Source organism: Acanthaster planci, linkage group LG15 (genome assembly GCF_054643075.1).
Source record: "Acanthaster planci isolate LZ-2023a linkage group LG15, COTS_SCS, whole genome shotgun sequence".
NCBI lineage: Eukaryota > Metazoa > Echinodermata > Asteroidea > Valvatida > Acanthasteridae > Acanthaster > Acanthaster planci.
The window spans coordinates 1,018,848-1,041,340 of NC_141791.1; the positions used below are offsets into that span (position 1 = coordinate 1,018,848).

The 22,493-nt window shown below is 41.2% G+C and overlaps 3 protein-coding genes across 9 annotated transcripts; all 3 read right to left on the bottom strand.

Annotated features, from left to right (window-relative positions):
• Nucleotides 1-69: 69 nt before the first annotated feature.
• LOC110974652 (uronyl 2-sulfotransferase-like) lies at nt 70-10,616 on the bottom strand. Of its 6 annotated transcripts, none has more exons than XM_087146717.1 (13): nt 10,307-10,616; nt 8,774-8,884; nt 8,081-8,309; nt 7,757-7,812; nt 7,338-7,487; nt 6,936-7,021; nt 6,490-6,652; nt 6,053-6,153; nt 5,425-5,591; nt 2,877-5,123; nt 2,462-2,651; nt 1,835-1,951; nt 1,220-1,358 (listed from the first exon to the last, which is right to left on the bottom strand). In XM_087146717.1, the coding sequence occupies exons 2-10, from the start codon at nt 8,774-8,776 to the stop codon at nt 4,969-4,971; spliced, it is 1,110 nt and encodes a 369-aa protein (XP_087002843.1). In that variant the 5' UTR covers nt 8,777-8,884; nt 10,307-10,616; the 3' UTR covers nt 1,220-1,358; nt 1,835-1,951; nt 2,462-2,651; nt 2,877-4,968. The 6 variants fall into 6 exon arrangements, with proteins under 6 accessions (XP_087002838.1, XP_087002840.1, XP_087002839.1 ...); XM_087146715.1 differs by having other exon boundaries at nt 6,053-6,162; XM_087146712.1 differs by lacking the exons at nt 1,835-1,951; nt 2,462-2,651; nt 2,877-5,123; nt 5,425-5,591 and adding an exon at nt 70-995 and having other exon boundaries at nt 1,192-1,358; nt 6,053-6,162; nt 8,774-8,880.
• Nucleotides 10,617-11,109: 493 nt separating this feature from the next.
• On the bottom strand, nt 11,110-15,852 carry LOC147796560 (tubulin alpha chain-like). The gene is made up of 4 exons (XM_087146710.1): nt 15,653-15,852; nt 13,438-13,660; nt 13,171-13,319; nt 11,110-13,025 (listed from the first exon to the last, which is right to left on the bottom strand). Exons 1-4 carry the CDS (start codon nt 15,653-15,655, stop codon nt 12,045-12,047), a joined length of 1,356 nt encoding a protein of 451 aa, XP_087002836.1. The 5' UTR covers nt 15,656-15,852; the 3' UTR covers nt 11,110-12,044.
• Nucleotides 15,853-15,997: 145 nt separating this feature from the next.
• On the bottom strand, nt 15,998-21,064 carry LOC147796561 (uncharacterized). 2 transcript variants are annotated; one of them, XM_087146718.1, is made up of 2 exons: nt 20,823-21,064; nt 15,998-18,924 (listed from the first exon to the last, which is right to left on the bottom strand). In XM_087146718.1, exon 2 carries the CDS (start codon nt 18,914-18,916, stop codon nt 18,068-18,070), a length of 849 nt encoding a protein of 282 aa, XP_087002844.1. In that variant the 5' UTR covers nt 18,917-18,924; nt 20,823-21,064; the 3' UTR covers nt 15,998-18,067. The 2 variants fall into 2 exon arrangements, with proteins under 2 accessions (XP_087002844.1, XP_087002845.1); XM_087146719.1 differs by lacking the exon at nt 20,823-21,064 and adding an exon at nt 20,714-20,812.
• Nucleotides 21,065-22,493: the final 1,429 nt, after the last annotated feature.

Genomic DNA, 22,493 nt, shown 5'->3' on the forward strand with positions numbered 1-22,493 from the left:
TATTTAGAAATAAGATATGAATAGCAGATGTAGATAAAACTTAAAAGAATTGAAAACGGAGAACCAATCAAGAATAAATGAAGTGTTTGAAACCATTCAATAAAATGAAAGTTGAAATCACGTGGAAAATGTTGAGAAAAAAAAGCACTTTAGAATGCAAAATAAATCCCACAGAGAACAGTCCGTATGAAAAAAAAGACAACGATGATAAAAATGTTCATGGTGAAAATACTTCTCACTTAAATACTATTCAACGGAGTAATTTTTCACGGACTTACTTTCGAAAAGCAATGTTACGGAGATATGCCGATCGTGTAAAAGCTTCAGTAGGACAATACATAGGAACAGCAAAAAATTGTCACTTCACGTGTAGATTCTTCAGGGAAGTGTAGATTTTTTTTATTTAGAGGGACATCACAGGAGTAGTTTAGCGAACAGAAAACCATAAGCAAGTCATAACAAAGATTTGCAAATTTGCAGTATTCACAAGTTGGCTAAACTGAAATGAAAGCGAGGTTAAGTTCTATTTTGGACACTATAAGAATAAAATTGAAAGCAATTGAATAAAGTTTGTTACAAATCAATTTTATTTCCGATGAAGAATGATTAATAATTTGTGATTCATTATATCCTAATGTTGAACCATTTTCAAATCAAATGAAACAGAAGCATGGAACCCCAAATAGTCTGGCACCATCTTTGACAGATAACAATGAATAAAAAAAGCGACTGAAAATGAATTCCCCCGTGCCAGGTCTTTTGGGTGCTTGTATTGCGTCCTCTACAGACAGTGGAAAGACCGATGCAGAAAACAAGAGCCTCGTTTATATAATGAGACTCTTGGATCATCTTGAGTTGTGTTTTGATCTGATGGAAGCGGTCACGGGTGAAGTTGTAGATGCGGTATCCCATCTCTAAAGTGCGGCGAAGTTTGCTATCAGCTTCTGCCGACAGAGGCTCCTTGAACTTGGTCTTGGTGTAACTGACCATGAGAGCTATTAAGAAATAAAGCTATTATTTCCAATGCAAAAGTGTTGATATTTTGGTAACTGTGAGCTATTTGTAATGACATTCTTAATGTTGAAAAGAGGGACTTGAATGGAATAAATACGTTTGTGCTAAGACCACGCTTAATTTGGTGCCATCAATAATTTATTTATATATCATATGAAACTATCATTAATCTCTCACCACCCGGGGACTGTGGTCGACGATAAATCTCAACGATTCCCAGAAAGAACTCAGGCATAAATCGCTCTAAAACCAGGAGATAACCTTCGAATTCTTCATTCAAGCCAACGGCCAAGGAGCTGTCGATGTGCTTGACCGCTTTTGCAAAGGTCCAACTGCTTGGCTGTCTATGAAGTAGACAAGTCAAATAATAATTATTGATTTAAAATCTGATTACCAAACGTTTGTTTTGAAATTTACAACTGACACACAAAACGGTTACTCACGTAAGCATTTTTGACAACCAATAAAATAGTTGCCAAAATATGCCTTTGAATACTTTCCTATTACAATAGGAGACTTTGAGATGCTTAGTGCCAACAAACATACCGATCCTTTTTACCAGTTTTGAGCTCACGCAATACCTTGAAAAAGAACCGGTTTGTCTGCTGCCACCAGCGTCTCAAAGTCTCCCATTCAGTAGTGGATCTAGTGAGATGAGAGGATAAACTGGACGACAGTCTTCATGTATTTTTCGATATGTTTCTCTTTGTTCTTTTACCATTAACTTCGTGAATACTAAATGCCCATCGTTATTGGACTGCTTCTGTTCTGAGCATAGTAACTTTGATTTTGAAAAGAGATGGCACATCACGTGACTTACCATGAGAGGGGCCTTGTCTTTATAGCCGAATCCTGTCTTCTTGGCTTGTTCTTTGACAACTGTTTAAAGCGTCCGACATCCTGTCATAGGTACACGAAGGAAAATAACTTTGGTGACCTGTGGTGATTTCGGGAAAACAGAAATGTTGATGTTAAGCCTAGTTTCCATATCGACGTATAAAGATACGCAGAGAGCATCGTAGGTCAGTCCCTTTAGTGACACGCAATCATTGCGGAAACACTTCATCGGGATAAACGCAAACATTAGAGGCAGACAAGACAGTTAAGCCATGCTCTCTGTAAAGAATGGGTTGGATATAATCCACTTGATGGGTATCATTGGCTGGTCTTTATTTGCCTCAGAAATGTACTAAATGAGCCCAGCTGTTTTCCCTCATACATTTTGTCAGCTTTGGTTTTCAGATGATGACTTCCCTTGGCCGTTCAGAATGGACAAGAACATTAACAACCGCTTTGTTAGTTAAACCATAGGACAACGAAATAAAGAGTATAATTGAATAACGATGGGTATTAAGCATGAATCAGCAAAACAGGTCAAAGCCATTTTCATTCAAAATTGCCAAAACCACCAAACATTTTGCTCCAGGTTCTCAAAAGCGTAACCTACCCTGGTTTGGCAGTGAACTACTGTCGAGGAGGGGCTTACTGGGCGGTGAAAGACGGTATCTTTCTTCACCCCTGCATCCAAAAGGTGTCCCCCAAAACGCAAATACATGTACAGTGCAGATGAACAAGAAAACCAAGACCGGCAGACAGGTTGGTTTCAGGAGGGATGCTCCAACAGTAGATCCCCACAACTGGAGTATACAGATGGTGAAAGCAAAGGAAAGAGGCAATTATCAATTTCATGAAAAATTCCTTGCCAGCTACAAACAGAGACAGAAATCAAGAAATTACTTGTCCAAGTAAAATTTAATGGCCTGTAAGGAACTTACTGTTTGTGATTGGCAAGTAACGGCACCCACTCAGAATTCTCTTGTTATTGGGGATTCAAGCTCAAATTCAAGCTCAGATTTACTTACGATTGGGAAGAACAGAATAATTTTCCCTTTAGGTCCGTAAACCTCCGGTTTGCTTGAAATCGCCACACTGAAGTCTTGTTGCAGTAGGTCAGCACAGGTAGTAAAAGTCGGAAACCAGCGGTTTCAGTCAATAAAACGGCTGACAGAGAGTCAACTTTGGCGTCGCTAGAGGGGGGAGTGGGGTGCCACATTTCCCCAATTAGTCAGTTTTGTCGGCATCATGGTGCTGTTGGGAAGAATGGAAAAGGAAGAGGGAGGGATGGAAGTCTGAAGGTCACAACAGTGTCAGGTCGGGGAATCAGACACGATACCATTACACTCAGGAAATTTTCTGACGGTCAGGAGGCAAATCTCATGATGGAATCCCCATCCTCATTTAAAATGGCATGGTTTCTGGACCATCAGGTTGAACTCATCGCATGACATCGCATTTAGGCAGATCTACACAAGTACGCCCAAGCTCGTGTGGAGTTGGGGATTATAGACCATAACCCACAGTCTTCGTGCCCGATATAATACATGTACACACAGCTCTCGTCAAGTGAAGCTAAGTGCCTTAGACTGCCCTATGAGGATCGGTCCAAGTAAAAGGTGGTATAATGGTTGAAGCAATGTTTTTTGTTGCTTTTAGAGTTTGTCCCAGTTATTCTTTTTTATACTTCCCTGAAGAGTTTTTACCCGCCCAAAATGTTGATTAACCATGGTATATTGCATCCAACTACCGTCGTAAATTGAAAGGGAGGAGAAAAGGCGACAGAGTTGAGAAAGAGAGTTTTTTTTCCAATTTTTGTCTTGAAAAGAAGAAAACTCAAAAATGACCGCCTTCCAATGCTAATTGCTTATTTCAATGCTGAAATAGCCCCTGATGAAGAGCTTAATTAACCCGTCTGTTTCGTCCTGAAGACGTGCACAAGGACGTAGAGAGGAGTTAAATTGGGAGACTTTGAGACGTTGGTGGCGGCAGATGCTTACCGGTCCTTTTTCACAGTATTGCGCATGCTCAGATCTACGCACGTATGCCCAGAACAACGCGCGCATGCTCAGAACTGGCAAAAAGGACCGGTATATCTGCCTCGCCACAAAGCGTCTGAAAGTCTTCCCTCAGAGCAACACATGGGAAATTTTCTGTTTGTTTGGATGACGAGAGACACAAGAGCAGAACTCAGGAGTTGAACCCGACTATTATTTCGAACTTTTAAATCCATTACGACTCCATATTCGAAGTTAAGGAAGGCTCATGCTTTGCACCATGATTCAATCACTTTTAAAACTGCCTTAACAGTTAATTATCTTAAGAAAGTTGCTGTCATTACTTACATAATAAGAAAAAATAAGAAAGAAGTTTCATTATTAGATTAAAAATGGCAAATTCAGTAATACTTGTCTAAATAGTCCCTTTCTGGTATTTGTGAGATTTGTCCATCACATTGTCAAACCAATGCGCCAGTATTATATTTTAAGAAGCCTTTCGAGAACCGGAACAAAGCACGCGCCTGATTGGACAAACTTTTAGGCATGCGCTGGCTAACTTAATCCTTGCAATAATTTGGGCTGAAAATTTGGCCAGAGTGTTACATTTGTTCGAACCTTGTATAAATGACGTCAATTAGACCTTGGAACACATTCCGAGTTATCCACAAGCATTATGGGGGAGGGTAAAATAAAGTCAGAATTCGATCACCGATCATCTCTTGGTTTCGTAGCCTATTCTGAAATGATGAAAAATCTTGGGCCTAAACCGTTTCAAATAACGGTTTATACACACCTAAGAAAGATAACGCATAGATTTCAGATATGCACATTCGTGTAAAACTTGTTATAATATATTTGTCACTTTTCCTTCTAACTCGGTGTAACCAGCTTGGCAGCTTCAATGTTTGAATATTCGCTGGTCCGCATAGCCGACTGAGTGAACTTTGCCACAATGCGTACGATGCTGGGCCAACTCTCGACCGGAAAAGCACCGTTAGAAAACTCGGCTAAAGGGCTCCCTCAACAGGCTGCACGAGACGGGCACAGATGACGAGCCTGACTCGAGTTGTGCGACCCTCCAAGTTTGTTTCAATTCGTCTTGTGGTCCTTGCTCTGTGTGTTAGTCTACCCCGAGTTGTGTTTTGATCTGATGGAAGCGGTCACGGGTGTAGTTGTAGATGCGGTATTCCATCTCTAGAGTCCGACGAAGTTTGCTCTCAGCTTCTGCCGACAGAGGCTCCTTGAACTTGGTCTTGGTGTAATTGACCAGGCGAACTATTGAAAAATCAAAATGAAATGTAAAAATGTTTGTCTCGTATGGACGACCGGAGTGATGTTTTTTTGTGTGTGCTTATATTTATAATGGTGAGAACTGATATTCGGATGGAATCATGAAATTGACTGTAAATTACCTTTACATTACTTTTTTATTTTTAAAACAAAATGCAAAGTGACAGAACAATGTGCTTGAAAAATATAGCCCAAACGACCGATTTACAAAGACGTAAAAAAGTTTACTTTTTTTCGTTTCCGTTTAAAGTATACTCAGCATTAGAAACTCTCAGTAATCACTCACCTGCACTGGACCGTGGTCGATGATAAGCCTCAACGATTCCCAGAAAGAACTCGGGAATAAGTTGCTCTAAAACCAGGAGATAATCTTCGAATTCTTCAGTCAAGCCAACGGCCAAGGAGCTGTCGATGTGCTTGACCGCTTGTGCGTAGGTCCAATTGCTTGGCTGTCTGTATAATTCATTTCACTTATTTATTACCGGCCGGTTGTTTGGAAATTTATCATTGCCACATTAGAGACAAACATTTGACGACTGACAGCTTAAACATTTACCATAATATGGTCCAGAATATTATCAAAATATTCAGTTCTGGAATTGAGCGGTAGGAGGCACAGCCTACATATTTGTCAGTCGGTCGGTTGGTTTACATGGACACACCTTCCATCACCTCCCTCACCCTCATTCTTTTCGTGCTCTCAACTGACACTTAACCATAAAGAGGAAACTTTCACTGAGATAAGAAACATATTCCCCACTTGTATGTCCGTGTTTTATCTCCATTTTTCTGCCCCCCTTTGAAAATGTTAGATCCGCCAGCGCTATGACTCTGTTGAAGCTTTTGTCCAATTCCACCTAAGTAGCTTCTTGTTCTCTTGGGCTTCACCCCTTTGTCATAAGCCAGTGTCTTACTTGCATCGAGGGTCCTCGCCACAAAAACACGTCAGAATGGAGAACAGTCGATGATACTCCGTGCAAAACGGGATGTCTCGAAGAACACACTCACTCAAAGTCTGCAAATCCTCAAAATATATAAATGTATTTGATAAATTGGAAAATTCTCCGGCAGAGGTGATGATTCCAGCTTTGAAATATCGAAGATAACTGTGTAATCATTCAGCAGCTCCGAGACGAACACAAAATCATCTCAGACCTGTCAGTGTTAATTTTTACAATCTTTAAAAATTTCAAGATCGAGAATATTAAATGAATCAACTCTTATTACTGTAAAGAAATCGAACTCGGTTCGAATCAAAGAAGTTGCAACTTTGAGAAATAAGCCCACACACAGCCTCGTACGATTCACGGACTTTTTGTTACAAGACAGCAGTTTTTTCCGTTTTTTTTACCGGGATTGTGCTGTTCCCTGTGTTTTTCTTCATCTCCTTGCGCTTTTGTAAAGTGTAGCTGGCTGTGTGGTTTCCAACATCCCCGTGCAGACTAAAGTAGAAGTTGGATGTGAATCTAGCAATGGGATCGCGGACCATGCTGATGTAACTTGGTGATTCTTGCCTGGAGGAAAAGGAATGATGGGTAAAATGAGGTCTCCGTTCACGTTCTGGTCCAGATTACAAAATCAAAACTTAGAATCCCCTTTCCACTTACTTCCTGAGCGCACGAAGCCACTAACTCTGGCATGTTGAACAGTTGAACAAAACATAATTCTACGGTTTCGAGTGTGTGTCCCTCCCCCCTGAAAAATGGCATTTTACAAATCAACTTTCATCAGAAGAGTTTCTATCATCAAGGCATTTTCCTTGGGGATGATGAACATGCTTGACAGAGAGAATCTTACCACTGGAACTCCATATATCTCATGTGTGCTGCAAACACGTGTCGACCTTGACGATGATTCATGAAATCTCGACGAATAGGTATTTCCTATACAGGAACAAAGAGACAGTTCCATGTTTGTGGCAATTTTTTGTTAGTTCTAATCTTTGCCTAGCGGTGACAAACTTTGTGGCTAATTTTTTGTAAAGTCTAACATTATTGAGCAGGATGTATCGGTGTTTAGACAATTCACACAGGCTTTTAATAAATACCTTGAAATGATTTATTCAACTAAAACAGACTGGAAGAAGCCGGCTGGAAATAAGCAACTACAGTCGAATTTATTGTCCAATTTTGAGTAAGATGCCACATATATGTAACTAAGTCATCGAGTTGAAAAGAGATGGAATATCACGTGACTTACCACTTTTGAGTGGTATCCTACCACGTGACTTACCACGTCAGAGGGGAAGTTTTTATAGCCGAATCCTTTCTTCTTGGCTTGTTCTTGGACAAGACTTCCAAGGGTCCGACTTCCTGTCTTAGGTATACGGAGAAAAATAATCTTGGTGACCTGTAATAATTCAGAACGTACAAATGTTCACATTACAAATATGATAATTAACAATTATTGATGAGTTATCCCTTTACAACATTCTAAATTACTTGAACTAAGACGCATACATACCCAAACTAACAATTAGATGATTATCAAAGTGAAGTTAGTTGACAGAATGAAATGAAACGCCTATTTGAATAGTTGACAGGCGCTAATCCACTTGATCGATAATCCACTTGATCGATATGATTCTTTGATTGCGTCTGAGTTCACACTGTACTTACATTTGTCAGCTTTGGTCTGCTGAGAGTTTCCCTGTTTCTGGAATCAACAAACGACCCTGTTGAGGGAGAATTATAAACCAGATATGGTTAAATGGTTTAAGACTAATTATAAGGCAGGCTACAACAAACTTATACCCGGTATAAGATTTCAGCAAAAAGCAGGAAAACATCAACAACCAACTATTAAGTTAAGTTTGGAGAACAAAATAATGTAACAGAAGATTAGCAGTAGGTATGCATGAGCTAACGATGCGTCTGAATTATGTTGATGTAGAATTGCATCATTGGAAACGTTGCTGAGGTTTTCTGAGGAGAGTAGCCTACGTTGATGTGGCTGTTTACTGTCGAGGAGGGGCTGGCTGGGCAGTGAATTCGGAGAAATCCCTCCCTGAAGGACAGTATCTTTCTCCACATCATCCGGCACCCAGATTCGCTGTTTGGTGGACCAAAAAACTCTTCCCGGTAACGCAAAGACGATGCAGATGAACAAGAAAACAAAGAACAGTACGTGGGTCAATTTCGGCAGAGATGCTCCTGAAACCGACTCGGTAGACTTTGAGAAGTGGTGTACATAGAAGAAAAAACACAGGAGACAAAGACAAAGAATTATCAAACTATGTTCAATGTAAATCCATTACCCAAAATATCCACTGGCTATTATCACAGTGTTTGATCTCTACCGTACAATAATGGTGCCAAAATTATTGGATGTAACACCACTGGCGATAATTTGACGCTTTCCTCCTGTGCCATGTGTGACGCCATGCACCATGCAGTCCTGGTGCCGTTCGGCATTGGGAAAAAAAGAAGGGGCGTATTCGACCGTTCTGCCAGACATGTACTGCGCCTTGAAGAGCTGGTCTTCAGTGAATTCAAACACAGAGGATTGGATAAGGTAGTTGGGGAAAACTTTGAAACTTTAAGTATCTGAGTTTAGGAGAAGTTACTCGAAAATTGTGAATGTGTATTCATCGTAATTAGTCTGTGTAAACAGGACAACTATTAAAACTAACTTACCATGTTCACAGCACGTTTGCCTGAGCTCTAATGAACATAACATAAGCCCTTCAAGAACTGTCCTTACCAATCGGGTCAGAATTTACTATTGACTCGACTCCCCTGTGCTGGCTTGGAATGAAAACAGAAAATTCAAATATTTATACACCGATACTAGCATGTTGCATAACACTGTGCAAAGGTCGTTAAAAAATCTGTTCGGTCGTTAAGTTGTGGAGACTAAGCTTTCATTTCAGAAACTTTATGTGCAGCCGATGGTTGGAGGGTATTCAACTTTTTCTCCGTAGGCAGGTGAAACCAGTAATCTGATTCAGTGACTCACAGGTGAGAAAAGTTGTACAAGACAGGTGCTGGGATCGACTATTACCCTTAAACATTTCCAAACCATGAATTAGCAAAGATGAATGTTCAAAACTCTATAAACCACTCAGTAAAAACTAACCGAAGAAAAAATATTTAAAAAAAGAAATACCAAAACAGGACAAAGAAATTACGTTTGTGAGATTCCTGATATAGGGATCATGTTACATTAAGTTACAAGTCTAGTTATATCACCTAGACAACAGCGATGGCACGAAAAATACATTTCTGCCATTATGATATAGTTTTCCATAGATCAAAGTTATCACGACAGTAGTCACCTTATAACTTATCCAGTCATGCATTCACATTTTCTTCGTGAGTAGGCCTACTAAATTATTCATAAATGGCATTTTCGAGTTATAGCTGTTTGATTCCATGTTTTCAAAGACACAAACTATGCTTTTCGCAAAGTTTATATGACGACTATATCTCAGAAGCTTATTTAAATATTTTGAGTCTTTATTGTTCACCAAAACCTGGCCAACCCATTTTCACCAACCGCAGTCCCTGTTATACTTTACAGCTCTCGTCTGTTTAACTGTACACAACGTACTGCATGGACTTCCGTCGGGATTTCTTTGAACGCTGGAATTTGCTTGCTTTATGATGCAAATTATCATCGAGGAGAGAAAGCTCGAAGCATTAAAAGACCACATGTAACAACCAAAGACTTTAATGAGCGGAATTCCTACGAACGAGGGTGTGTGTCTATGTAACTATGGAGGAACAAATACCAACCTTTACAGTATCTCCCCCCCCCCGAAAAGGTTTGACCCCTGATGCACAAACCTAATGACGCTGGTTTAAAAACATTCGAAGTATTTTCTAAGAAAAGGTTTGAATATTTTCCTTCGTATATCTAAGTGAGCGTTTTTAGACTTTGTGGCAGTTAATTTCTCCTTATACGGAGAAACTAGTGATGTCCATGTATGGAATTCGCCCTTAACGTTTTTTCGTTCTGTGCAGTCAATAAGTCTAACGTTAGTCATGAACTTTAAAGTTAAATTGTCAAGAACGTCAGCCAGCGAAGGCCAAGAGCAAATGGCGCCCGAATTTTGAGAGGGAGTAGGGCAACCACAACAGAGTTAGTAACAGCTTTCATATTTTAGCCAAAGACTAAAAATCTCGAAACAAATTATGATAACATATAAAACATCTCGTCTATCTTACCTCGGTTCTTTGGTCTTCATAGCTTATTATGCCCTGTACGTGCTGTTATACTGTGGGAAAACTGAGAGCGACATTGGTCTGCCCAGCCAAGCGTGGCGTTTACAGGGATTTGTCCAAATGACACAAAGAGGCACGTGTATCATGCGTGAACATCAAGAACCAGTGATAATGAGACATGATAGTACCAGACTACTGTCCAAAGATCGTATAGCGCCAGCGCTATACGATCTTTGCTATTGTCTACCAACAGTTTGACATAAAAACCACTCTTTTGATTGGTCTGTAAAACCTTTATGTGTATGTACATCTGTTGATGCAACAATCGAATTTTAACATTGTGCTCACAACATTCGATATTTGTGAGCGTTGAGCAGCGAAATTTAATCCGGGTCGGGCACAATGAATCCCGAAGTGGGCCTTACGTGATACGCAAGACTAAATAGTATAAATATTCATGAGGTTGTTTCATTAATGGAGACCGCGTTCGATCCGGCAAAGACAACAGCGTCCCACCCTTATAATATGCCAAAATGTATTCCCTTCTGCACAATTACTTTCTAACCCTTTTTTGCGACTAAATTCTTTAAGATAGTATTGATTGAAGGCAGCCGATCTAGTAAACAACCTTCCAGCTTGCTCCTTATTTTGTTTTTGCCATTTTAAATGCTGACGATCATGTGATGACAGGACCATTTTCGATGGATGACGATGACACAGCAAGGATTCGAATCCAATACATAATTGGTAGGCCTATAGGAAGAAGGTGGATGTTTCTTTTTCAGCAACACACACACAAGGCTAAATCTGTTTCACAAGTAATTTTATTTTGTTCTCGAGATATTACATGATTACTACTAACCCTTACGAACGTAAAGTTCTTTTGAAGTCGATTTGTTCTTAAGAATAATGTGACTTGATTGCTCTTGGGAATTCAAATCTACTTTTTGATCTATGTACTTGGCAATTATGGAAAATACGACGCTGTGTAATTTTGTTCACAATTAAAATGAAGAAGCGAAGGATATAGCTACAAATTGGACTATGAAGGATTTTGTTTCTTAACTTTTCGACGTACCGTTCGATGCGACACTCGAACGAAAGAGTTATGTAATGTGATCTGACTGGCAACCATGGTCAGCGTTTAAAATCGAGTGGTCAAAACGATCTGTCTCCTTTGGTATTCGTAGTCTGAGTGGTTGCCTTGATTTCATCGATTAAAATGATCGACACTTTACTAATCGATTAATCAACATCGACAGATTTAGGATTCGACATGTCCCTGAAAACAGAATAATATTGGTAGGCCTACTGCATGATGTTCTTCACGACACTTTGGATTCTATAATGTCCAAAAACTGATCACGTTTGACGTGTTCTTAGTTTAAATACTTCGAAACCTGCAACCAAAATCCTCTTTCTCTGGGTTCAGCCTGAGATTAATGAATAAATCAAGTCTTTTTGACACAAAGACGCACCTCTGGTACAAATATAAGCAGATCTTTACTGAATGAGCTGTGAGTTTTCAAAATGCTGATCATTGCTAAAAAGAAATGTTCTAGATTAAAAACGGTAATATTCTATTATCAAAACACCCAACATTCCCTGCACTTCGTTTAATATACTTTTACACTACAATGAAATGGTTTACTGAATACTGGATTTCAGTTTCTACAGGAATCGATATTGGGAACACTGTATAGGGAGGCAAGCTCCCTGCATGAACATGTGAAGAGTGATCTTAGTACTCTTCAACATCTTCGTCATCTTCTCCGTCACCCGAGTCGACGCCAACCTCCTCGTAATCCTTCTCCAAGGCTGCCAGATCTTCACGAGCCTCAGAGAACTCGCCCTCCTCCATACCCTCTCCCACGTACCAGTGGACGAAGGCACGCTTGGCGTACATCAGATCGAACTTGTGATCCAGACGAGCCCAAGCCTCAGCGATGGCCGTGGTGTTGCTCAGCATGCAGACGGCACGCTGCACCTTGGCAAGATCACCGCCAGGTACGACGGTGGGCGGCTGGTAGTTGATACCCACCTTGAAGCCAGTTGGACACCAATCGACAAACTGGATTGAGCGCTTGGTCTTAATTTGTGCTATGGCTGCGTTGACATCCTTGGGGACGACATCACCTCGGAAGAGCAGACAGCAGGCCATGTACTTGCCGTGACGAGGATCGCACTTCACCATCTGGTTGGCCGGCTCAAAGCAGGAATTAGTGATCTCTGAAACAGTCAGCTGCTCATGGTAGGCCTTCTCGGCTGAAACGACAGGTGCGTAGGTTGCCAATGGGAAGTGGATACGTGGGTAGGGCACCAGGTTGGTCTGGAATTCGGTCAGGTCGACGTTCAGAGCGCCGTCAAAACGCAATGACGCAGTAATGGATGACACAATCTGAGCGATTAAACGGTTGAGGTTGGTGTAAGTCGGACGCTCAATGTCGAGGTTGCGTCGACAGATGTCGTAGATGGCCTCATTGTCGACCATGAAGGCACAGTCAGTGTGCTCTAAGGTAGTGTGGGTGGTCAGGATGGAGTTGTAGGGCTCTACTACGGCAGAGGCAATTTGGGGAGCCGGGTAGACTGCAAACTCCAGTTTGGACTTCTTGCCGTAGTCGACGGAGAGACGCTCCATCAACAGGGATGTGAAGCCAGAGCCGGTGCCTCCACCGAAGCTGTGAAAGACAAGAAAACCCTGTAGACCCGTGCACTGGTCAGCCTGTACATTTAAAGGTAAGAAGGTGCAAAATAGTCAAAGAGATAAAACCGATTGGATACAGAAAGAAACACAGGTGTGCTTGTAAACATGTAGTTGCAATAAACAGAAAAACAGCAGGAAATAAATTGGAGGGAATTTCCCTCACCAATTTGCGGATCCTGTCGAGTACCGTATCCACATGTTCCTTGCCAACGGTGTAGTGACCCCTGGCGTAGTTGTTGGCGGCATCTTCCTTGCCTGTGATCAGCTGCTCAGGGTGGAAAAGCTGGCGGTAGGCGCCGGTACGAACTTCATCTGTAATTAGGAAGGAAAACAACTACATGTATTTCGAAATAAACGTTACCTGGTATTCTGAACGGTGCTATTAAACCTAGGCACACATAGGTATTGAAGATATAGGTGATTATATTACCGACAACGGTAGGTTCGAGATCGACGAAGACAGCGCGAGGGACATGCTTGCCAGCACCGGTCTCGCTGAAGAAGGTATTGAAGGAGTCGTCACCACCTCCGATGGTCTTGTCACTGGGCATCTGACCATCAGGTTGGATGCCGTGCTCCAGGCAGTACAGCTCCCAGCAGGCGTTGCCAATCTGGACACCAGCTTGGCCGACGTGGATAGAGATACATTCACGCTACAGTAAAACCAAAGTGAAATCATCACCATCGATAAAACAAGAAATTCTAATACTGCATATAGGCCTATACACTGAAGTAATATCTTCTCTTCCAACTTCGAATGAACGATCTTCTCATAAGACTTATACCCAACGCCTTTACACAGGAAATGTCCTATAAACAGTAAATCATACTGTTTTCTGATTGGAACTTTCCTATTTCTAATTCTGCTTGCGATTAATATTCGAAATCTTGGAAAATTTTTATTTGGCACTGCATTTCCACTAGAAGAGGTACGATGTTTTGTTTTCAGGTGGCCATGTTTCCCCGGTAGGAAATGAGATTTAACCAGAGCGCAGGCCGCGTGACTCATCGGGCGGTCTCTGTGCCTCCCGGGCCCCTTGCTAAGACCAAGCCATGCGCGTTGAAGATACGGGGCGGTGTAATTCCTCGTTGGACCCGTATCCCTACGTAAGGCACCACGGAGGGTAATATTTTATGATGATACGGAAATGTAGTCTTGTTATTTACAGTGCACGGACAACAAACCAGCACAATACGGTCTTATTTCGTCATGTCGAGTTGTTTATGTAGGGCAAGCTATTAACGGGGAGATATGTGCGGGCATGACATCAAATCAACTTAATGCATCACTCAACGGTCATATTGATCACATCCTGGAATCGAAGAATATTGATATTGCAAGGAGGAGTCCTATGTTTTCACTTTAACTCGAAACTGCAGTACATGTACATCGGCTTAGAGTGGTTGCAGTGTTTATTTCTGTTTGGCGAAGCTATGGGATATGCTGCAAAATATTGAAAATCTAAATGTGCTATCCACTGCTTCCAAAAAATTCCAACCTTGTTAAAAACCCTTACATTCCTAATGAGTGGCATCTGCGTCTTTTACTGTCTCAAGATCTTGCTTATGATCTCCTCTACCCATCAAACCTATCGTTTTTTTGTCCCAAAGACGCTCTCTGATTTCCTAGATACATTAAGCATGGTTCAGCCGAAAACTGTATTTGATTATGTAGTCAATTGACCAAACGCAATTTAGTGGAGTCGTACGAGCTTGAAGCGGGCCCAGTAAATTGCTCGAGATGACATTATGCCAAGGAGTAAAAGTTTAGGCCTAAGTGAATTACATCTCTTCGCTATCAGAAAGGCCATTTGTTAAATCAAATTAGTCCTTGAACTCCATGCATTTTGCTTGTTTCGTTTAAACGATCGAATAATATTTTGCAATCTAACTTCTCCCCTAACATAATGATCGTCAGTGCGTATACTAGGTTCACTGCGCAAAGAAACCGGCTGTTTGACACGAGGCCAATCCATACTTTTTAGGCAAAAACATCATACTGGGAAAAATTCGTTCATTTAGACCCACATACTGTAACTATTCTAATGAAAATATTTTCTAAAAATGTGTTGATAACGATGCAAGAACACAGGTGTAATGTCATGATTCCCTTTGCTTTCCGTCTCTCATTATTTACGGGGAATATCTTCGGCATACCGAGCAATATTTCTTGATGAAAGCCACTGTAAAATACATTGCCGAAGCAGAATTTCAATAATTCCTTTAATCACAAAGAAATACTGACACGGAAATTAAAGTCCGGCCGCGTTCAGTGATGTTGATAGAACACCTTTTATAAATCAATAGCTGTGCGATCAAACAACGTTTACAAGTAAACTTAATAACTACATTCAGTCATATTCCAATTGTGGAAAAATTTAAGGAAAGACAAAAAAATTTTATTGTCTTTATTCCCAGATAATCAAGAAAGCTATCGTTATTATTCGGCTGAATTTCTCGTCCCTTTCCTAAGACACTTTTGTTGAGTGCCCTTCCACCCTAATCTCAAGACTTCAAGAGAATAATTACTAGTTTTTGTTTTCTTGCTCTAACAAACTGGCTAAGAATAAACGGAACGTAACACAAAACATTTCAAATAAAAATGATTGGACCTTGAATTGCACTCGTAATAATATTGAGCTTACCATTTTGAACAGCAAATCAAGCCTTGAAGTCTCGAAGGTACAGGGGAAGAATGGAGACCTAGAACTCTGACAAGGATTTTGACGAAGGGAAATGTTTTTCTCCGAGATCTAAGCGTCTTAATCCAACTGTGATGGCTGGCTAGGACACTCTACAAACCTAACGGTTGCGACTCGCCAAGTGCCTCTCGTCAAGATGTTGCCGTCAATTTGCGCACAACCGGGCAGCCCCACGAAGGAGAGACCCTCCCTTGCATTAAATCGACACCCCTAATTGCAAAGGTATTTCGATTACTACGACGCTTGCGGGTCAATTTTGTCGTGTCACGGTTATAAGTGGTAGGCCACGCGGAAAACACACAATTTGGTATTCCCGAGGGAATTCTCATGGCTTGTTTTATTCATGACCTGCACTTTTACGACAGGGGATCCCATCTTTATTGTTTTACGAACATGGTTGCATTACACTTTTTTACAGCAAATGTTTTTAATGGGATTACCCTGGTGATAAGTAATGTAGCTTATGCGAGTCCCATGATGTAATATTAATTTTCACTTATTATCATAATAAAATACATTTATATACCTCAGAAACTTGTAACATAATGTAAGATGTGATATTGAGTTTTTCCTTGGATATAAGTGTTAGATACTCTTGGACTTTGGTGTCTAACCATGATTATTTATTCGCTGTTCATCAGGTCTTTGCAAAGAAGCGGCAGCAGACCTGGTTTTGTAATGTACACGTCACGGGGAAATCCACAGACTTCCTAACGACACGCCCACTTGGGGAAGGAAAATTTACGATGTACGGAATACATGTCATTTCGCCGAATAATGTGAATATTACATGGTATATAAAGACAGGTTCGACAAGAAACTGACTCTGGGCGCACAGGTGTCACTTTTCATGGAAGTGTTCATTTCTTGGAGCATTCCATTTCAGACCGGGGATTTCATTCTGCTTCATGAACGACAAGGCAAAATTCAGGCATGATAACTATCGGTTTATATATCAATATGGACCTGGGTTATATTCTCTCGCGACGTGGACGTGTTACGGTGGATCAACTTTATTCCCGACAACCACAGTAGAGTGTTACATGATGAAAATCTCCTGGTAAGGTGTGATTTTCAGGAGGCATATATGCCCCCCACAAGAGTAGAACATTCCAGCAAGGGTTATTGTGCTTATTTTTTTTTTATTATCCCAAACTGGTTAGATACAGGTGTATCACCTATGTTACAAGAAGAGTGTTTACATTCTGAATGCCAGTTGTTAAAACTTGCGTCGAGGCTTGGGACAATAAATATCCCTTAACATGTCTGTGCCCAAGTAACATAATTTTATTTTTACAGTTCCCAAGGTTGCGGACATGGAGAATTATGCGTCCCCGGATGGTGTTTTATGGAACAATTATCGAGTCGAGGAGCACTTCCGACCATAATTTGCATAAAGGGGACAAAAATAAATGATATTCGCCTGGCTTGAACTATAGCCAGTGACAACTGTTCGCTGGATCCAAATTACAGAACAAAGATACTGAAGTTTAAGACTCATTTCAAGTCCCTATTAACGAACATTGATTATCTTGAAACAAGTAACAGCGCTCTTTTAGTGTTAATTTACATTAAGAATATTTGACCTGATGAAAAGGGCATTCTTTGTACATGCTCCAGTTGTTTTTTTTTTAAAAGAGCATGTTGTTATTCCTATAACAATTTCATTAATTCGTTAGTTGACTGAACCCAGCACCAACAAAAGGTGGCATATGCTGCGTATGCTTCTAATAATCCCTACTGGTATCGGAAACTACACCATAAAACAACTAAATTACGTACAACTCTCATAAAAATTATGCCTTTCTAAAAATAACCACATAAACCACGTTGAATAAATGTCTGTCACTCGTTAAAGTATTAATATAAAATAGACAAATCAAATACATTGCATCTTCTAAAACTACAGGACTTTGAAATGGTGGATGAATATTTTTAGAGAATTAAACCCGATCATTACTGTGCGGTCGGAGAACTGCCTATGTTATTGAAAATGCATTATCCTGCAAAGCTCTGCTCACAAATGGATTTTAAATGAGATATGGTGTTGAGGTCGAGCAAGGATGAAAATAACAACACACATGAGGGGCGCCCTCATTGCTCACACCGAAGGTTTTATTCTTCTTTTTAAATTTCAGAGGCTTGGAGTTGGCATGTGTCAACAGAGGGCGGTTACCGCCCATCCAGAGTTTTTGATTGTATTGGAATGCGAACGCAGATTAAAGTGGGCGGTCTGTTATAGCGAGTCCACTTTGCTTGAAAAAAACATGTAAAATTTACGCAGCGGTCTTCTCCTATTGCTCCAATTGTCATGGTTTTGGTTCGCAAGCAACCGTCATCACCGAAAATACTATATAATCACTCTGGTTTTAATCTTAAAGCATGCAGTTTTTCATACCAATCCTTGCTTCTCGTCACACATTCCACAACCTCTGGAGGCAAATCCGAGATTTTATACTCTTTCTTGTCGCTCACAAACCCCTTACTTTCCATTGCCTTGGTGTAGAACCCACCCCTTTCCTCTCCCCAGGTGAAGAACTTGGAACAGTGCCATCTCTGGTCCAATTCATCCTTGGAATGCCCAGAGGAGCCGAAAGACAGCATCTTATCTTTGAACGGGATGCCCACAGCTAGGCAGTACCGACGCAAGGTGGCCTCGGGGTGGTCCGTCAAATCATCGGCGTCGATTATTACCGGTGCCTGGTTCAACACAGTCCTCGTGTACTCCATTAGATCAAAGCTGGCCTTATAAACAGAGGTTTGGCTAGCGTAGCTTTCCAGATCACCAGGCAAATCACCTCCATTGCGGAGCTCTATCTTGTCACCCAGAAGTTGCCTAATTCGTCTATGGTACGCCACCCAAACTTTGACAGGATCCCGAACTATGAAGGTGTGCCGATATCCCTTAGGCAGCATGTCGTACTTGCCTTCCACGGCGTAAGCCATGTCTTTAGCGAACACTATGGACGCTTGGTAATGGTCTTCTCTCTCCAGCAACTTCTGGGTGTACTCGTAGGTCTGCCAGTCGTTAAGCAGTTCGGCAGACCGCATTTGGTCGGGCCAAGAGATGCGTCGTTCCGGTCCAAAACTGTGGCAGTTGTCGTAGGGTTCCATAAATATTTCGGTGTCGCCTCTCGCGTTCATACAGCGTGTGAACACGGTGGATAGGCACATGGGAACACCCCAAAGGATGATACGAGTTGTCATGGTAACTCCTGGTCACAAAAAAGTAGAGGATTAGAACATTACTTAATCAAACACAGCTTGCATAGTTTCGTCTTACAAACGGGGAACAAATGCCAACAATTTGTTATTCTGCTGAGGTTGAATCATAATGAGCAGTATGTGGACAGGTTGAGTTTTTATATCACGAAGACTGTACTCGACCTGTATCTTCCAATTTTGAGGTGGGATCAATTTATCAACCTCAAACTGAATAGCTGGACATTGTGTCCGCAGTTGTGATTTTAAGTTGATGGCCAATTACAAAATAAATAAATAAACCTCCCATTCAAATTGAAGACCACTTGTCCAAACTATAATTGCATCCGGTCATGGGAGAGCTTTATCTTGGATATCCCATCATAATTGTGTTGTTATTCCTGCCAATAATTATGACACAAGACTGACAGTTACTACAACAATACGCGAAGGTCGTGGTGGTTTGGTAAAGTCGTGAACTCAGGAATGCTCAAGGACAACTTGGCATAACTGATGCCGTGCCTACGACGGTTAGAGAGGGTAGGAAACTAACCAGGAATACTGGCAGTGCACAGCGCGGAAACTACAAGTCTATTATTTTCAGAGATCTTTTGTTCAACCGGCGTCAGAGTGCTTTGGATTGGTGGGACAGCGGTGAGAGCAGCGGAAAATTGCATAATTCAGGCCCATCCCGAAGGAGGAGGGTGGGAAGCCAAAGGGCCAGACTCCACCCCCCCCCCACGTGAGTAGCTGAGCCCCATCGGCATAAACCATAAGCATCAAAATGATCTATTGTTCTTATAATGTACCCCCAGCTGGTACTGTGCCACACCCTTATGTCTGACGCTATAGCGACGGGGCTAGCGTAATTACCGCACGACTGAAAGTTCAAGGTTATATTTTTTATTTTCTATGGGAAACAATTAATCAATCCTGCTGGGGTAAACAAATTAAATGAACGATCGATATCAACCGGTGACCTCTATATAGGCCTATGTACGGAAAACAAAACCAGGCTACTTCATCTTTTCATAGACCTGTGAATAACTCGACTCGGAAAATTTCAAACGATTTCTCAGTCGAATTCTATTTAGTTGTAATAATTTAATATTCACTTACATCCTCAGTTTGCGCATAATTTCGATTTACACTACTGAAAGGGAGTGAAAGTGTTACTAGTTTCAGCTTCAGAGGGGGTTTACCATAAGTTCATGAAGGGCCAAGGGCTGGGGGTTTGGGGGTCTAACAACCCCCCTCCCCCTCGCTCGCTTCTGAGGTTTCTTTTTAGAATAAATATTTATTTTCACATTATGACAGGCCTTTGTATAAAAATAGGTGTTCACAGTGCCAAATGTTCCACTCTTGGGTTTAACAACCCCCTCTCAGTCTCTGGTCAGGCAACGGGCCTGTCATGCCATCAAAGACAACTCGAAATCACAGTCTGAAAAATAAGAACCAGTAACTGTTGCAGCTGGAGACAAAGGGGAAAAGGTCTGAAGACGTGGATCCACTGGGGGAGGGGAGGGGGATTCTCAGAGGTGAGAGCGCAGAGGGTGTGGGGACGACATGAGGGAAAGGCCAATTACAGTATCCTGGATTTCAATACAAACCTTAATGTTTGGATGTTCCTTATTTGTGGGGGGGGGAGCGATATAAGCTGAAGGCAGGGGAAAAGATCGTCTCGTTGAGGGAGAACTAAACAAGACGGATATAGGATTAAGGATGGAGGGATTAATTTCGAGTAAATAAGTTCTAATTTACACCACTGTTCTCAAAATCATTTCAAACGATTGGACTTCCTACCTGAATGCGCACCATGCTGTGATCTATGTATAGCTCTGAGCTGGGCAGTAGAATGAATAACATCTTCATCGTCAATGTGAAGTAATTCAAGCCTAATGTGACAACTTACCCTTAAAGGACTATGTTGTGGCATGGACTGGAGAATCACCGCTTGTGGCTGCTTCAACGAACTTGCGTAGCCGGCAGTCGACAACAGAACACGAATCTACCCGTAGAGTTTCCACAGACCCGCAGTTTACGTAGGAACGTTTGCCAACAGCTATGGTGCTTTGGTCTGAATTCGTCAATAATACACTGATCGTCATCGATCATTATGCGGAATTAATTTCCATTATCTTCACCGCTACTTGAACTTACTGTAGGCCTGTCTCTGATGCATGTGCACAACTTTTCCACAGCCCAAAGCAGGCGCGTACGCTAAGTCGGCCGTGCGGGTAATAGGACCTACTCAACCCTTCAATCAAACGGGATCAGAATATTTCAGTCACGCCCCAGGGCAAGAACCCGTCAGTTGCCGCCAATAGGATCATCAAGCATCCACTAATCGTTCTTTCATTGGCGAGTTGTGCGTACCAGAACTGAATATGTAAATGACAATAGTCCTATATAATGTCAAACTTTATCCCGTTTAAGAATTTAAAGACTTTAAAGGTCAAAAACTTTTTTCTTATACATATTATGAAAACTGCCCGCCATCCTGTGCTGGTGAATACGATTTGAAAAGAACACCTTTTAAACATGTAAAAATGTTCTGCGTTTCTCCTGAAATGACAGGGCTGTTGTTCTAATGTCATTTCAAGGAAACTCTGTTCATTTTAGGGCATGTGGACCAAAATGGGCTTTTTGTAATTACTCCTGAGAAAATGCTTGCCTGTCCTCCGTCGCTAAAACAATAAATCGGCAAAGAAAAAGGAGTAACCTGTCCACAACAGTGTGAATCATATCACACTTTTGCTCATAAATAATACAATTTTTAGTGTAGAAATAACAAGAAACCGAACTGCCCTTAAAATGGCCGTAGAATCATTCAAATTTAGTTATAAATTAGCTCTCAGCTTAAGTAATGAGTTTTGCTGTGCGCACTGACCTTTACTTAATAAAAAAAATGACAAGAACACTGCAATTTTCAATCACGATAATTACCACTATCTGCCAGGAATTCTGTTGACTTCCCACACGCCCCCACGAACACACGTTTTGACCTTCCTCACAACTGTTAGCTCAAACCTAACCTCCGGCAGGATTAGAATTTCCCTAATGCCTAAGTGTTTCCTCGCCTAATTTATGACATTGGCTTGCATTTGGTGACACTTAAAATATGAGAAAATACAGGGGGGAAGGGGGTTGGTTGGACGAACCTCAAAGGCAAAACACAGCCAACACCTCAAAGGTTCCAAACGCACTCCAAACCCTATTGTGTCAATTCTATTCAGCGCTTCGACTTGGTTTGCAAATGTCTGTAAAAGATATCGATAGCCCACGGAACTACTGTAAAGCAAATGCCGAGTTCGCGTTCGTTATTTAGGCAACACAATTGGTCTCTGAAGACCATTATTCATTTCAAATACGTTGTGGGTTTTTTTTCCACTTGGACATACAAATATTAGGCCACAAGAACCAAGACAACAGAACGAACTCTGCCATGTCGGCCAAGTTGTGGGTTTTCATTTATCTCTTCACTTTTAAAGAGAAATTGTGTCCTAGAAAACCCAGGTTTACGAAATGATTAATGAGACAAAGATACAGTGAAAAGAAATATTTATGGGTTCTCAAAAAGAAA